Raw genomic sequence first — 17236 nt, 5'->3', positions numbered from 1 at the left:
TACCCTTAACCATTGAAAATAAAGCATTTCTCTTCTCCTCCTGCAGGTCCCTGATGCCATTCGCAAGTGTCAGAGGGCAGGCATCACTGTGCGCATGGTCACCGGTGACAACATCAACACGGCACGAGCCATTGCTTCCAAGTGTGGCATCATTCAGCCTGGGGATGACTTTCTGTGCCTGGAGGGTAAAGACTTCAACCGGAGAATCAGAAATGAGAAAGGAGAGGTTTGTGAAAATTAAATCACAGACATCTCAGCACCGAACCAATATAGACTAAACTGAATCATTGATGTCCGTGCTTTGTTTACGTGTGTGTGTGTGTGTGTGTGTGTGTGTGTGTGCTGTGTTACAGATTGAGCAGGAGAGGATTGATAAGATTTGGCCCAAGCTCAGAGTTCTTGCACGTTCGTCCCCCACTGACAAACACACTCTTGTAAAAGGTGAGGTTCTCTTTCTAGCTTTTCTAATCTTATCTTATAGCCTTTCTTTTTCTAATTGTACTTTACAGCACCATATATATTCTTTGTTAATATCATTTTTTTTCAATTTTTAATACAAAATGTGTACGATTTTTAGTATTACCTACAACGGGGTATATGCCGAGCTAGTGTGTTTCCCATAAACTCATAAACTTCCAGTGACCTGTTTTTTTTTTCCATTTTATACAATTCCTTTTACAGCATCGATGTTGTACTGCAATTCAAATACAATCAGTTAAACAGACTTTGGCATTCATTTAGTTGCTGAAGCGTAAAACGAGACAAAAAGCCGTTTACTCGCACGCGCCCGTCAGAATCGGCAGGCTAGCGCAGAAGCTCCATTGAATATACTGGGGTAAAATAAATGCTCAGATTATAAAGACATGGCGGGAGAAAATGTAACTTAATGCAGTGCTTCTTTTACAATCTGAGACCCACTTTATATTAGATATCACTCAACCAGTGGAGATGGCTGATTTTTAAAGAAAATAGACCTTAAACGCACCGATTTTGCATTGGCATACAATTCACCGGAAACGATTAACCCAGGTTACTGGCAAATTAAAAGTCCTATTAGCATGCTTCGGCATATACCCAACTGTGCACAATCTGGATCGAACACTTGGTAGACATCTTAAGATCATGAGAAAAACATTTCTGTTAAAAGGTTTTTGGCTTGGAATGTTTTTGCAGAACATGTGATGTCATGCAAAAACTGCAAATAGTTTAAAAGTTGCCAGATTGTTTTTTTTTACACTATACACATTTGGGGTATTATTTTGTGGTTATTTTGTACCTACTACTTGGTGGATTGGATCAATGACAGAGGGTCACATATAAATCGAGGTAAAATTAGGTTTATATTTGCGTATTCAAACATTTTAATCTTATTTTTTTAAGTATAATCAAATAAAAATATATAGCTTTTGCTAATAACATCTAGTTGGAAAACATAATGTGAGTGATATGTGCTGTTAGATCTGTGGTTGGCTAAATGAAACCTAATATCCTTATATTACCTTATATCCTTATATTGTTTACTATGCTACTTTAAATATTCCATGTTTGTATGACTTCAAAGCTTAAATAGCACTATTCAATTGACTGTGAGCAATGGTGTGCTTTGATAGTCATTGGCTGCTAACAGAATTTCCCTATTTAGAGTTTGCAAAGAATACTTTTCTAAAATTATTTTAGGTAGGTGAAAGTCTGAATGTACAAACCTACTTTACCCCACTCATATAATACACATTTCAATAGGAAGAAAAGCAGCATCTCTGCTTAATTTACAATCTGTTACACAACCAAACTCACGCAATAGCAATACAGGAAATTGCATAATTACCCATGAGATTAAAATTCTTCCTGTTGAAGATGGTGCCCTAAATCCAAGATTTTGCGCACTGGTTTTGAGGGATAAAAGAAGAATATGAAAGAGATAATGGCTACTGCAGGTCTCTGACTCCTCCCCCTGAACTTTCCCTTGCCCTGTATCATGCTTTCTCATTGGCTGTAGGCTATTGACGATGTCATTTTCAGTCAAAACACATTTCACACTGCAGGACTCTGAGTCACAGACAAGTTCAGATCTTTGAAATGCTAAATATCTCACAGGCATCGGCTTTTTTCTCAGGTTGTGTGTTTGATAAAACACATCTACAGAGTCTGATAATCTTCTGGGTAGATTACATTGAAATCACAGATGAGTTACATAATGAAAATTGTAAGTAGAAACATTATCTAAATCAGTTGTTTTGGAATTAAACAGATACCAATCTGATAAACCAAATTATTATTGTTTCATAATATTATAGTTTTAATAATCGCTAAAAGCATATTTAATTAGTGTGGACTGGAGAAAAATATAGAGTAAATGCTATGCAGCATTAAACTAAATTAGCAGTCGCAGATGAATAGCATAGGTTTTGTTTTGTGTGATAAAATGGTGGTAATATGTCAGTGAGAGGTGCTGAGAGAAATAGATGGATGTATATCTGAAGGAAGCTATTGTGTTTGGAAAAAAAGTTTTAATGAAAGTCCTTTTTGCGCATTAATGTATTTGCTCTTTAGGGTTTTGACTTTCAGCAGTAAAATTTCAGTTTAAACTAAACTGAACTTCAACTCTGAAAACTGGACTGACACTATTTACTAGAACTTCTTTGTTAAGTTGCTTTGACACAATCTACATTGTGCAAAAGCGCTACAGAAATAATTGAGTTTTTCAACTTTGCTTGGTAAACAGCTGTTTTTGACACTCTAAAAGCACCATCTAAAAGCAGATTTACTTTTTCATTCAGATGGTCTATTGCAGGGGTCACCAATCTCAGTCCTGGAGGGCCGGTGTCCCTGCAGGGTTTAGCTCCAACTTGCCCGAACACACCTGCCTGGATGTTTCAAGTATACCTACTAAGACATTGATTAGCTTGTTCAGGTGTGTTTGATTAGGGTTGGAGCTAAAATCTGCTGGACACCGGCCCTCCAGGAACAAGTTTGGTGAACCCTGGTCTATTGTTTTTGTTCAGACCACCGAATGTTTGATGTCTGTGTGAAATCTAAATTTATAATGTTAATTTGGCTATTGCACATTGATATTCTTTCAGCGAACAATTAATCCATGCTAAGTACTAAATCTAACTTTTGCATTTGGAGTGATGGCCCTTCTCTATTGATGTCAGTTTGACGGCTTCATCCACAATGTTCTTTACCATGCCCCTCTTACTGTGAGAGACTGATGCAGTAACATAAACCCCCACCTACCAACTCAATATTCTGTCTCAGTTGGAAGTACATCAAGTTACTGAAATAAAAGTCTCAGCTACTTCTGGTTCACACAGACTTTAAGAACAATCTAGAAGTTAGAGCAAAGGTTTTATGTTACAAGTATTAAGTGAATATGAGCATATTGTGAATATATACTGTACAGTAAATAAATAAAGAGCTGTAGGGTACGGTAGTGGATAATGGGTCATTAAGGTTTTAATTAGGGGTCTACTGGAAAAAAGGTTTTTAAATCACTTATATAGATCTCCAGTAATGTATTTGTATTAAGGAAAACTAATAACTCTACATGATTTTATACCTTGCCTTATAATAACAGATTTTAGTTAGATTATGGTTATTGAGGGGTGCTCATATACCTGATAGCAATATACACTTATCGGCCACTTTATTAGGTAAACCTGCTTTACTGCCCGTTAACACAACTTTCTAATCAGCCAATCACATGGCAGCATTAAGGTTAAATGGTGTGGGGGATATTTTCTTGGCACACTTTGAGCCAAGTAGTACCAAATCTGTATCGTGTCAACACCATAGCCTACCTGAGTATTGTTGCTGACCATGTCCATCCCATTATGAGCACAGTGTGACCATCTTCTGATGACTACTTCCAGCAGGATAACGCATGATGTCACAAAGCGCGAATCATCTCAGACTGGTTTCTTGACCATGGCAATGAGTTCACTGTACTCAAATGGCCTCCACAGTCACCAGATGAAAATTCAATAGAGCACCTTTGATGTTGTGGAACGGGAGATTCGCACAGTCAACAAATCTACTGTATCAACTGTGTGATGCTATCATGTCAATATGGACCAAAATCTCTAAGGAATATTTCCAGTACCTTGCTGCATCTATCCCACAACAGATTGAGGCAGTTGTGAAGGCAATAAGGGGTTCCAACCCGCTACTCGTAAGGTGTACCTAATAAAGTGGCCAGTGAGTGTACTTTGCATGCTAAATATCATGGCCATTCTATATTGTGAAATTTAAAGCTAAACAGTACTAATCAAGATTTTTTTTAGAAAGAAAAGGCTAAACAAACATTTGTGAAATTCAATAGGTTAAGAAAAATGTAATGCCCTTGTGTGAATAATTTTAATAATAAAACTAAAATTACTGCTAAAGTAAATAACTTTTTGAAACTAAAATCTCATTTTAAATGCTGCATTTTTAATATCTGATTATTTAATCCAGATTACATTAATTTAGTTAGTATCCATCTATGTACACAACATGATTTTCACCAATTTGCATCCAATTCAGTCCAATGCAACTGACTGGCTGCATTAGTGTATTTACAATGTAAATTTGACTCCAAGTAGGCTGTAGGCAATCAAAACATATCAGACTGATGTATTCATGTATAGCGTGGTGACAGTGGTTGAGTTCAATGACTGGTCAAGGTTATGCGCTGGCTGCTAATTGTTTGCTGGGTGATGATGTTGCTGTGTAGGCATCATTGACAGCACTGTGTTGGAGCAGAGACAGGTGGTGGCCGTAACCGGCGATGGGACCAATGACGGACCGGCTCTCAAGAAGGCAGATGTGGGCTTTGCTATGGTAAGCACATCTGACAAACACTTCCCTCTAATCTATTCATATATTCGTCCTTCCGCCCAAGAGGTAGTTAAGAGATGAGTAATGATGAGAGATGAATATTGATTTATTAGAAGCTCCACTTATATCATGTTCAGCCAACAAGGGTGTAAGATCTCTGATGAATAAAAGCCTCTTTTCTCCAACGAATCTGACTTTGATGCATGAATTGCCTGAATCTGGTTCTCTCTTGCCGTCTTCAGGGTATAGCAGGCACTGATGTAGCGAAAGAAGCCTCTGACATCATCCTGACCGATGATAACTTCTCCAGCATCGTGAAGGCTGTCATGTGGGGGAGAAATGTGTATGACAGCATCTCCAAGTTTCTGCAGTTTCAGCTTACTGTCAATGTAGTGGCCGTCATCGTAGCGTTCACCGGGGCCTGCATTACACAGGTAACACACACACACACACACACACACACACACACATATACACACACTCAGAGCAGTGAGACTTTAGTATTATTTTAGTATTGTGCTTATTGTAGCATTTTTAACCATGTGTATTAGCTATTCATTTGATTTTCTTATAGATTTTTTAAAAACTTTTTAGTTTTTAATGTAGTACCTATTAGTACCTATATTTATTTCAGGTTTTTTTAAAGTTTTATGTACTATTTATAATTGGCTTTATTTCAGTCTTATTACACGTATTAATAGTTAGTTTTAGTTAACAGCAGGCACTTACACAAAGTTTAAAGAGATAGATTACTTAAAAATGAAAATTTATTTAGTATTTACTCTCCCTCAAGTGGTTCCAAGCCTTTATAAAGTTCTTTGTTAAGTGTTTAAAATGATACTTTAAAGAAACCTGTAAACAAATTTAACGATTGACATCCATAGTATAAAAATCATTAACATCCTAAGATTAAAAATCAAACACTATGAAAGTCAATACTTACCAATCAATACTTACCAGTTTACAGCTTTCCACCCCCCTACCCCCTTGATTTTTCGTTATTTATAACTACGACAGTCTTGTCACTTAGCAGAAATAATGAACAGTATAGAATATACTGTAAAGTCATGATGCAGTGGAAAAAGAATTAATATTGTGTATGACTCCCATGAGCTTGGAGAACTGCATTTAAACATCTCTGCAATGACCCAAATAACTTATTAATAAAGTCATCTGGAATGGCAAAGAAAGCAATCTTGCAGGACTCCCAGAGTTTATCTAGATTCTTTGGATTTATTCAGGAGGATTATTGCCTCCTCCTTCATCTTACTCCAGACATGCTTAATAATGTTCATGTTTGGTGGCTAGGCTAGCCAATCCTGGAGCACCTTGACTTTCTTTGCTTTCAGGAACTTTGATGTGAAGCTGAAGTATGAGAAGGAGTGCTATGCAGCTGAAGAATTGCCCCCTCCTGTAGTTTGTATTGTAATGGGCAGCACAAATGTCTTCATATCTCAGGCTGTTGATGTTGCCATCCACTTTGCAGATCTCTCGCATGCCCCCATACTAAATGTATCCCCATGATTTTTCCTTCACCCAACTTGACTGATTTCTGTGAGAATCTTGGGTGCATGCAGGTCCCAATGGGTCTTCAGCAGTATTTGTGACGATTGGGATGCAAATGATCACTTTTTTAAATGATCAACTTGAAGTCAACTTATTATTTGTTGCTTTTACAATTGGGATTGACGACAAGACTTTTGTCAGGTACTGTAATTGATAAAATGTTTTTTTTTTTTTGTGTGTGTGTGTGTGGGGGGGGGGGGGGGGGTGAACTATCCCTTTTACCTCAATCAGTTTCATTTGAGGTAAAATGTTGATTACTAGAAAAAATGTTAAGTGTCCCTAATTTTCTTTAAAAAAAATATAAAACTGAGGTCACAGTCAATTGTTCAGCGATGCACAAACAATGAGAATAACCTTTGTAGGATTAAAAATGTAGAAATGTGAAGTTTACATTAGTTTAAGGACTTGGATTATTATTTTCAGTTAAATGCTTTTCTTGTCATCATATAGTTATTTTAGATTTTTAGAGATCTATTTTTTTCTGGCAATGAAATTGTAAAATTTTATATAACTTAATAATTATGTTTACGGTAGTACCTCACGATAACTCAGATTTTTAATTATATTATCAAAAGGAGGTTAAAATTATGTAGATGGTTCCGATTAGGGCTGCACGATATTGGAAAAATCTGATGTTGTGATATTCTATTTTTCTGCGATAAATATTGTGATGAATACAGTTGCAAAAGATTGAATAGCACTATTAGATGGTTTTCTGGGGAGTCTAACAGCATTCAGGTAGAGAAATTGAACAACCACAATGCATAAGAAATGCTTTTCTTACTTTGTTGTCTCGTTTCTAGTCTAAATATCAAAGACATTCTTAGACCAAGAAAAAATATTGTTTAATTTTTACTGTCAGAAGAAATAGGTGATACTTTTTTTTTGGTACTTTTTTATTAGGAATTTGTCTGCCAGTGGAGTAAGTGAAATAATCTCGTTTTCGCTTTGAAATGTAGATATTTGGACTAGAAACAAGAAAAAAAAATCTAAGTAAGAAATGTTTTTTTTTACATAAATCATATAAATTCCATATAATAACAGTGATTAAATACAATTCTTTGGGTCCTGGTCAACCATAATTCAGACTGGACATTACATATCTTTACGATGTGATTATTGTGAATGCGCACACTGCGATATCAATGCAGAATTAAAATATTGTGCAGCCCTAGTTCCGATGTTGCATTAAATCTGGAATAATGCTTTATTAGTTCACCTGCATCACTTCTTTAGGGTTCTGTAGCAGTTCAAGCTTAATTTATGATAATTACAATATTTTATGCCAAATTTTCAATGTTGATTTAAAAATAATAATAATAATAAGGGAAAGAAAGCAAGTTAGTGAGTCATAATTGTCATAAATGTCACGTTTCAAAAATGACCCAAAAATGAAAATTTGCTTTTAATTTACTCACCCTCAGGTCTTCCGACATGTAGGTGACCTTTAATTTTTACCAACCCTATTTAGAGTAAAAACAAACATAGAGTCAAGAAACATGTGAATACCTGTGGCTCTTGACAATACATAAAATGTCTATGCAACGTTATTTACAACATTACTTTTATTTACTGCATAAGGGTAAGTATTTTATCAAATCTTTATCGAATTTGAACTATCGCCTTAAAATTTTGTGTCCTGCTAAATCTAATTCTTGAGTCAGTGTCAATTGTCTTAGCGTGTAGTGTTGCGGTAAGTGTGAAGCAGCCACTCCAGATCTCTGATAACTATGTGTCATGCAGGTTAGGAGAAAACTGACTGCATTGCACCTCTCAAGCTCACAGCAAACGACAGAGGTGATTAAACCGGTCACTGAGCCCTCTGCTGGAAAGTCCTGGAACTGCTTTCATTTTAAGAGTGTACTTTCATCTGTATGTAATCTGTGTGTGTTTGCAGGACTCTCCACTAAAAGCAGTGCAGATGTTGTGGGTCAATCTGATCATGGACACGTTTGCGTCTTTGGCTCTTGCCACCGAGCCGCCCACTGAAGCCCTTCTCCTTAGAAAACCTTACGGCCGAAACAACCCCCTCATCTCGCTTACAATGATGAAGAACATCCTGGGTCATGGAGTCTATCAGCTCGTCATCATCTTCACCCTGCTGTTTGTCGGTAGGGCAGAGAGTTCAGGGATCAATATTTGTTGATTTGCATTATTTATATGATGAATATCACACTTATAATGGGATGATGGGCACCTCAGACTTTTCATTACAGTCGCAGCTATGTTACTTTCATTATATTTAATTACAAATGAGAGCAATACTAGCATAAATAATTGATTTGATGGGAAAACAACCCAATGGGGAATGTGGTGTACAATGATCTTTGCATAAAAGGAATTTTACATCGCTTCTTGCAAGTTTTGTGTGAAATGGCTAGTGAGTGACACTAAAAGGCATGTTTAGTTTGCACAAAAGCAGATATTTATCATGTTGGTTCAGGCACATCTTAAGAAGGTTCTGAAATCAAATCAGTTAGTTTAGTTCAGCAACAGATAAAAGAAGAAGCAGGCATTAATAATTAATATGTTCACAGGACTTGTGTCTGTAACAGATTCATCCACCATTTTTAGAATTCAATTTTTTAAATCATTTGCATTTTTTTTGCAATTTTACTTTTTTAATGCACAAAAACAACAAAAATATTATATAAAATGAAAAAGCAGTTATCTGTTTTGCAAATAAATTCTTCAAGTGTTCTGCATTACAAACACATTGCTTTGCCAGATGATCAAAAAAGTTTATTATGATTAAAAAAATCATACAGTACATATGGTACATACAGATGTATGGTACTGTGCCGTACCTTTATGATGCAAACTTGCAAAGGTAAAAAATATGTTAGCTTGCAAATCATGGAGTGTGATGGAAGTATTTGTAGGTTATAACTAGCACACACGAAATCCGTGAGTGCAGAAATCTGCAGATTTTTAGCCCAACATTGAGTCCAGTGGTGTAATGTCACAAATACTCAAATCACTGAAATTGAGTAGTTTTTTTTGTCAGAAATTGTAATTTACTAAGTAGTTTTATAAATTTGTACTTTTACTTTCCCTTGAGAACATTTTATGTGCTGTATCTGTACTTTTACTCCACTACTTTCCTTCAACCTTCAGTCACTACTACCTATCAAATCACACATAGAAGCTAAATCGCATCATAATGAACTACCTCAAGACATGAGCTCTTTATAATTGCAGCAAACTGTTTTGAAGCATTAAAAGTGTCCGAGAAGATGTCGAAAATCTTCACACGCATTAACCCATATGTTTAGATGCATGTCACAGATGAGAAGATGACTGATGTTTACTGTATGATGACTGAAATGGCCTTAAACACCCAGCAGGCACAAGACGTCAACATGATGTCAGATTGACATTGTACCCCATGTCGTGGGGCTGTTGCATTTTGTTTGTAAATGAAAATTGGGAAAATTTTCGAACTCAACGTCAATGTCCAATGTCCAATGTCCAACATAAAACCAACCTTTTCCACCACTGATTGAGTCTATGTATTTACTTATATAAATGTGTGTCAATTAATATTTATTCAGTTTTTAAATTAATTTCACAAATATTATTTTCATACAATAATAGTAATATTAAAATGTTCATATGATTTGTTTACAATACAGTTTGTAAAGTAATACTTTCAGTCTTTGAGTAGACATATTATATAAGAGACTTGCTTTGTTTACCAAATAATTGGTTCTAATTGGACTTGCATTGTAAACACTAAATAAAAGTTTAAAATGTATTATACTTTATTGCATATATTAAGTTTTAGTTATAATACATCTGAAATCATTCCACATAAATCCGCAGATTTTTTACAAAATTGTCAGCAGTAATAGCAAAAATTGTCAGCAGATTCTGTCTGGCTATAGTGATAACATAATATTTTACTTTACTTATCTGCCCTGTCAGCAAAATGTTTATGAAATGTAACTGTTTTCTCCCTCTACACTGTAAAAAAAATCCTAGTTGCCTTAAATGTTTAAGCTGAATCAAATTAACCTTTTGAGTCCATTAAACTAATATTATGTTAAACTGACTTAAAATAACTTGCGTTACTTATAGATTTAAGTTAGAACATGATTACATTTTAATAAGTTACAATAACCTAAAAGCATATGCTGTCAGGACTAATTGATTCTATTTTTACAGTGTAGTCTTTATTTCCGCTAAAAATGCCTGTGAATTGTATATGTAAGTGCATTTTTTGAGTTTTGTGAAAATGTTGATAGAGGAGCATTTTTTTATATATACATATGCCTGGATAGAAACAATGAATGTACACTGAATTCATATTTAAAAGTTTCACATCTTTAAATGTCTTAATCTCATTTGTCTTATAAAGGGGAGAAGATCTTCAACATTGACAGTGGTCGTTATGCCCAATTACACTCGCCCCCATCTGAACACTACACCATCATCTTCAACACCTTTGTCCTGATGCAGCTCTTCAACGAGATCAACGCGCGCAAGATTCATGGTGAAAGGAACGTGTTCGACGGCATCTTCGCAAACCCAATCTTCTGCAGCATTGTTCTAGGAACATTCGGAGTGCAGGTCAGAGATGCTGTTGGTTGTGTTTTGGGAACTATGAAGGAAGCAGAAATCATTCTGCATTTGAGCTTATGTGTTTGTTTATCTAATACTCTGCAAAACTGTTTCTTAATCTGTATTGATTAGACTGCACTTTTGTATTAGAAAAAAATACTTTAAAAAATCGCATAAGATGTTAAGACATGAGCATTACATTCATCACATCAGTTAAATATGTATATATATATATTTTCCGCATTTTTAAAGGGGCCAATATACGCTTTTTTTTTTACAATTTCAGCTTATTTTAGTGCATATTGTTGTAGTTTTAGCATGCAAAAAATCTGCAAAATTACAAAACACAAAGTCTCTCCAAGAGGAGTTATTGTGTATATAGGTAAGCATTGTTTCTCAACTTACAATCAACTGTAATGCAGATTTTAATATATCTCGAATTTAAACAATTCCTGTCAAAATGGATGTGGGTCTCCTATTGTAGAAACTGTTTTACAAACCTAATATGCTGATATATTTGCAGTTGTTTTTCCCTCAACTGTTCACATTCACAGAAACATAATCTATAATGAACAGCAAATGAACATTATGTGCCCATAAAGGATAAATCTAACAAATGGTATGAGGTTAATTCCCAGTAGAACTTTTTGTAGTGTAGACTGTTAAGGAGTTATTCACCTAAAAAGTTTAATTGTGTCATTGTTTATTCTCAATAGAGATCCCAACCCCCTGAGACCTTTGTTCATTTTAGAAAACAAATTAAGATATTTTGGATGAAATCCGAGAGTTTTCTGACCCTCCACAGACAGCAACAGTCCTGAGAGACTCAAAGTCTAGAAACGCTTGCGAGAACTCACTGAAATTATTTTATGGGGAGATAATTTACCATTGGAATAATGCTAACTTTGTCACATGAAGCTTGTTTTAGCCAATCATTTAACAGCTTTTGGTTTCCATCCCTGTGTACTGCCATAGAGGCAGCAGTAGCATATGCTTTTTGGCTAATCAATATCCTTTGGCACTGTGCTCTGTATACATGTCACACTCGGTAGTGCTGCTGATGCATACTCTGGATGCGCAAGAGCTTTGTTTCAAACAGAATGTACAGTAGCATGCAGGCATTTGTGATGTATAATAGTCAACATTTGTTTTGATTTGTGGATCAAAACCTTTCATCTAAGTTGATTTAAAATATTGAACAACACCCATTATGGTCTTAGGACAATGTTGAAAAACTTTTTTGATCCCCTTCAAAGTTGACTGCTACTTCAGTGCACAGTACTATTGCGAATGCGCCCCAGAACTGACACTCAAGAGAAGAAATTGCTATTATTTTTGTTTTATGTGCTCTTAAAAGAATTATCTTAGCTTCATAACATTAAGATTGAACCCCTAATGTCACATGGACTGTTTTAATAATGCTTTTGGTACCAATTTGGGCTTTAAATATCTCACAAATGCTGCTATCTATAGAGGGTCAGAGAGCTCCTGGATTTCATTTAAAATATCTTAAATTGAGTTCTGAAGATGAGTGAAAGTCTCAGGGGATTTAAATGACATGAAGGTGAGTAATTATTCACAGATATTTTATTTTTGTTGAACTACTGTGTACCTTTAAGTTCAAACTGCTCTCCACAACTCATTCTAAAGATTTTCATTGGTCATGTCAAACGTACATTTGGCCTATGCTGAGTAAGCCAGTTGATGACTGTGTTTGGCTGTTGATCTGTGTACAGGTTGTGATTGTGCAGTTTGGAGGAAAGCCCTTCAGCTGTGCCCCTCTCAATGTGGAGCAGTGGCTGTGGTGCCTCTTCGTGGGAGTTGGAGAACTGCTGTGGGGTCAGGTACAGTAGGAGACATAAAGAACGAAAATGGAGAACTACTATCAAAGACAAAAATCCAGTCATTACTTTTCACACAACAAAAGGAAAATTTAAAGAAATAAAAGTCGAGCTTGTGCTCATTCTTCTAAAACGTCTCACAGAATGTGAGAATGTAATGTGCCATGCCTGTACAGTATATTCCACGTTTTGGGAATACATTAGAACTAAGGAAAAACAAAGCAAATTTAAAGAGGGAATTACTTTTTTAATTTTTAATGTACTCTGAGGTCTACTTATTGACAAGATTTTGACATCACAGACATCATCATTTCTTGTTTTTAAACCTCTTTTGAAACATGAAGTTTTAGGTAGATAGGTAGGTTACTTAGTTTTGATGGGCATGCATTAAATACTCAATAATTGGGGATTGGGAATATACCAACATGTACAAATGGGCTACAATTTAAATATGAAACTAATAGTTGGATAGATGTGGCATATTCTGGTAACAGTATACAGTTGTCAACCAAAATCAAACAAAGTGCTCAGGGGCAGCTTAAAAAATGTGTCTGTGGTCTTTGAGTAAGGAATTTATCAGTATAAACAGCAAAAATTAGTCCAAGGCACTTGGAAAATGTAGAAAAATATTAAAGAGCCCCTATTATACATTAAAAAGGGTCATATTTTGTTTTTGAGGGTCTCCAACAACAGTCTGATATGCATGCAAGGTCAAAAAGCACTTTCATTGTCTTATAATATGCATTTATTTTTACCTAATTATCCCAGCCACTCCCATATGATTCGTTCAGCAACTCATTTGTTCCCAAAGCCCTCCTTAGCACGACGTTAATCTGAGCTGATTGGACCGATGACAGCCTGTTGCGATTGGTTGACTGCGTTCAGTGCAAGACAAAGTAAAATGCCCACCACGGCTAATCAACAATATTGAGGTAGTCAGAGTGCAGAGTGTATGTGAGCATACCTGCCAACATTCCTATTTTTCCCGGGAGTCTCCCGTATTTCAGACCCATCTCCAGCCACCCACCCATTTTGTTATTTATCCCAGAAAACTCCCGTAATTTCAAACAAGGATGAGCTAATGATGGTGGCCATAGCAACGACAAAACTGATCCATGATCCACTGATCCATGTACTGATAAAGATCCTGTTGAGCTCTGACAAGTCCCTTTCATCAATAGTCTTTTCTGATCCTTCCTTTAAAAAACGGCCAACGAATGCCCCATTGTAAGCATGTAGATTCCAGAAGCACTCGAACAGCATAAGGCTGGACTATAATGCTTGATGTATTTTTGCAAAAATAAACCTCAACCACTCACTCTTCACAGTTTCATCTTTGAGTAGAGAAAATACCTCTAACTATCCCTCACACTTTCAAAAATATCCCGCTGAGTGCGGCTACTGTTTGTGGGAGGGGCCCTAGGTTTGTGTGCAACAACTGGGCGGGGCTTAAGTTTTGTATCGACATCACGCTGAATCGGCTAAAGACTCGCTATCAAGATGATTCATTTGAAGCACTATGAGATGAGTCGACTCTTTTATAAGTGAATCAACAGTTTTAAACACGCAGCACTTTCAGATTTAAGCCTTATTGTGGAGGGTAGTAGCATCTGTGTGCAAGTCCAATATGAACTAAGGATAGCTGATGTTGTGCTGCATCTTCTTTTGTTTAAAGATACCTGTTTAGTTAACTAATGCCTTTAAAATCTGTTTGCTGATTGTACACACATGAACACATTAGTGCATTGAATGACTTTACGTGTTTGTGAGCTAAACTAGGTTTTTGTGAACTGAGCATTGTATCAGTTGATGAAATATGGTTATTTTCTGTAAATTTAAACAGTCCTATAAAAATTCTGTATTTTTACAGTTAATTCCTGGCAACCCATGCCGGTATTTTTTCGTAAATTTAACGGATTTTTTTAACAGTGTAAATAAATTAAAGCTAAATTATAAATGTTGTGTTGATTGAACCAAACAACATTACATTACCTTTATGTAACTAAATTAAGTTCACTCAAATAAAAAAAATTTCTTAAAGGTAACTTAACTCTATTACGTGGAACCTGTTGACATAAAAAAAGTTATTTAAAGCCAACAAATCATTTTTTGAGTGTATATAAGCTGGATATTTCCCTTCACTTGGAGCTTTGTTACACACTACATGGAAGGTCATTCTCAAAAACCCATAACATGGGCACTTTAAAAAGCCTTTATTGACATAGATATTCTGTAAAACTGCACCTACACATTTTGGCAAACTCTTGCCTTCAACAGGGTAACAGTAAAGAGTCTTTTCAATATTTTTTTCCACATTTTTCGAGTGCATTGGACTGATTTATGCAGTACATACAGTAGCCAACATTTGAAGTGGATCGCATTTGAAGTGCTGTATAACTGCAGGTTAACTATGTATATGTATATATATATATATATATATATATATATATATATATATATATATATATATATATATATATATATATATATATATATATATATATATATTAACTTTAACTGTTAAATTCTGTTAGAAACTAGTTAATTAGTTTAGAAACTAATAACCTTAACCTTTCACTATTTGATTGTAATGCAGTAATGTGCACCTGCTTTGAAACCATAATTATTGTGAAAAAGTGCTATACAATTAAACTTGAATTAAATTAAAGTGAATTATCAAAATCTTTCAACATAGTTGTCCTAAAACACCAAATCATTTTTGTCAAATGTTTACTGCTGTAGATCATATAGAGTTTCAAATGTCTAACATGTAGCTGACAAAGCAATGGTGACACATGGTAAAAACATTGTTACTCACACTTGTGTGATGCAGCATTACTGTCAGACCAAATATAGTTTGCGCCTCATTATATCCAGTCTCTCTGAAAAGCCTGAGTTAACCTGACTTGTTTTTAAAATGAGTCTGCAGTAAAATGTATTATTTAGGAAACAATCCTGACCCTTGCCATCGGTCTTTGTAGATGTCTGCTGGATCATGAAAGTCTATTAATCTGGCACTCAGAATGATGACTTAATACTTATATTTGTAAGATCAATGCATAATCTAATAGCTTTAGAGGATTTCCTAATAAGCACAATTATTTATTCTACATAGTGTATGTATTCAAATGTTCCTAGTGAACTTTAAGAAAATATTGCATTTGTTACATGTAAATGTTCATTATTTTGGGTATATCTTGTTTTCTTTCATTAATTTGTATTATGTGATGCATCCAATTGTGAACATTCAAACGCAACTTGCCATATGCGTTTAATTTCAAACCAATGCACATTAATTGGAGTTAGGAATTAGGAGTCCTTGTTTTACTGCTATAACAGCTTGTGCTCTTCGGGGAAGGCTTTTTTCTACTAGATGTTGGAACATAGCTGTGTGAATTTGCTCCCATTAAGACACAAGAGCATCAGTGAGGTCAGACACTGATGTTGGGTAATGAGGTCTGGCTCATCCCAAATTCATCCCACGGGTGCTCGGTTGGGTTCAACTTCTTCCACACCAGAATCAGCAAAGCGTTTTATTGTTGGATGAGCTCTTTAGCTCTCATCCAACTGCAAATATTTATCCATAGATTTTATGCACCTGTCTTATAAATCGTTGAATCTAGAATTGACAGCCCCATTAAAACTTCTAAAAAAGATTTTTATTAGGAAGGTCGTCATGAACGGCCTTTATTTTTTTTGACAGATATTCTCAGCCACAGAGTCTTTGTTTAACCACTCAAAACCTATTAATTTGAGGTGATTTACTTGACCTGTCAATCATTCTGCATATTTGTGGGTTAGTGCAGAGAGCTGAGAGCTTGGTAGATCAAACAGATCATGGAAGTTAAGCATCATGGAAATTCATAATTATTTTTCAGTCTGTTTTGAGAGAACAATTATTTTGCAATCACTACTTTTGTATATCTCAGGATTGTTTTAAAGAGAGTAGTTAATTTGAATGGAAGTCCTAAAGTATAACAGTACTTTTCATTCAAATAGGTTTCTACGTATTTGTTGCCCATACTTGACTGAAGGGAATTTGAGAACAAAAATCCTCAGACTAGATAAGACAGTATTAAAGTTCTGTCAAATGTGAGCATTTACCACAAAATCAATCATGTTTTTTAAAAAGAGATTATTAAAAGAGAGAGATTTATACATCACCTGAATAAATATTCAAGAGTGATCCTATTGCTCTATGGTTTGTAATGATATGACAATATTTGATTTAAAATATTCATTACGAGAGTTAAAATTAAAAAATAAAAATCTGTGGAAATCTCTTTTAAAGCTGTCTATAGCCACATTATTAATCTAAAATTAATTTTTAATGTATTTGTGGTTGACAATTGATCAAATATCTTCCCTAAAAACATGACATTTACTTAATATTATAATATTATAAAAGAAAAATCTATTCTTTTGACCCATTCAACATTTAGCTATTG

The 17236-nt window shown here is 35.1% G+C and overlaps 1 protein-coding gene across 7 annotated transcripts in view; it reads left to right on the top strand.

Annotated features, from left to right (window-relative positions):
* Positions 1 to 17236, top strand: part of atp2b3b (ATPase plasma membrane Ca2+ transporting 3b) — a 116194-nt gene that overhangs the window by 73139 nt on the left and 25819 nt on the right. For all 7 annotated transcript variants that reach the window (XM_009296742.5, XM_005162078.4, XM_009296741.5 and 4 more), the window contains 7 exon segments: positions 47 to 226; positions 354 to 441; positions 4715 to 4821; positions 5061 to 5252; positions 8282 to 8495; positions 10745 to 10956; positions 12684 to 12791. In XM_009296742.5, coding sequence (XP_009295017.1) covers positions 47 to 226; positions 354 to 441; positions 4715 to 4821; positions 5061 to 5252; positions 8282 to 8495; positions 10745 to 10956; positions 12684 to 12791 — 1101 coding nt within the window.

Source organism: Danio rerio, chromosome 23 (genome assembly GCF_049306965.1).
Source record: "Danio rerio strain Tuebingen ecotype United States chromosome 23, GRCz12tu, whole genome shotgun sequence".
Taxonomy (NCBI): domain Eukaryota; kingdom Metazoa; phylum Chordata; class Actinopteri; order Cypriniformes; family Danionidae; genus Danio; species Danio rerio.
This window is presented reverse-complemented; position numbering and strand designations above follow the sequence as displayed.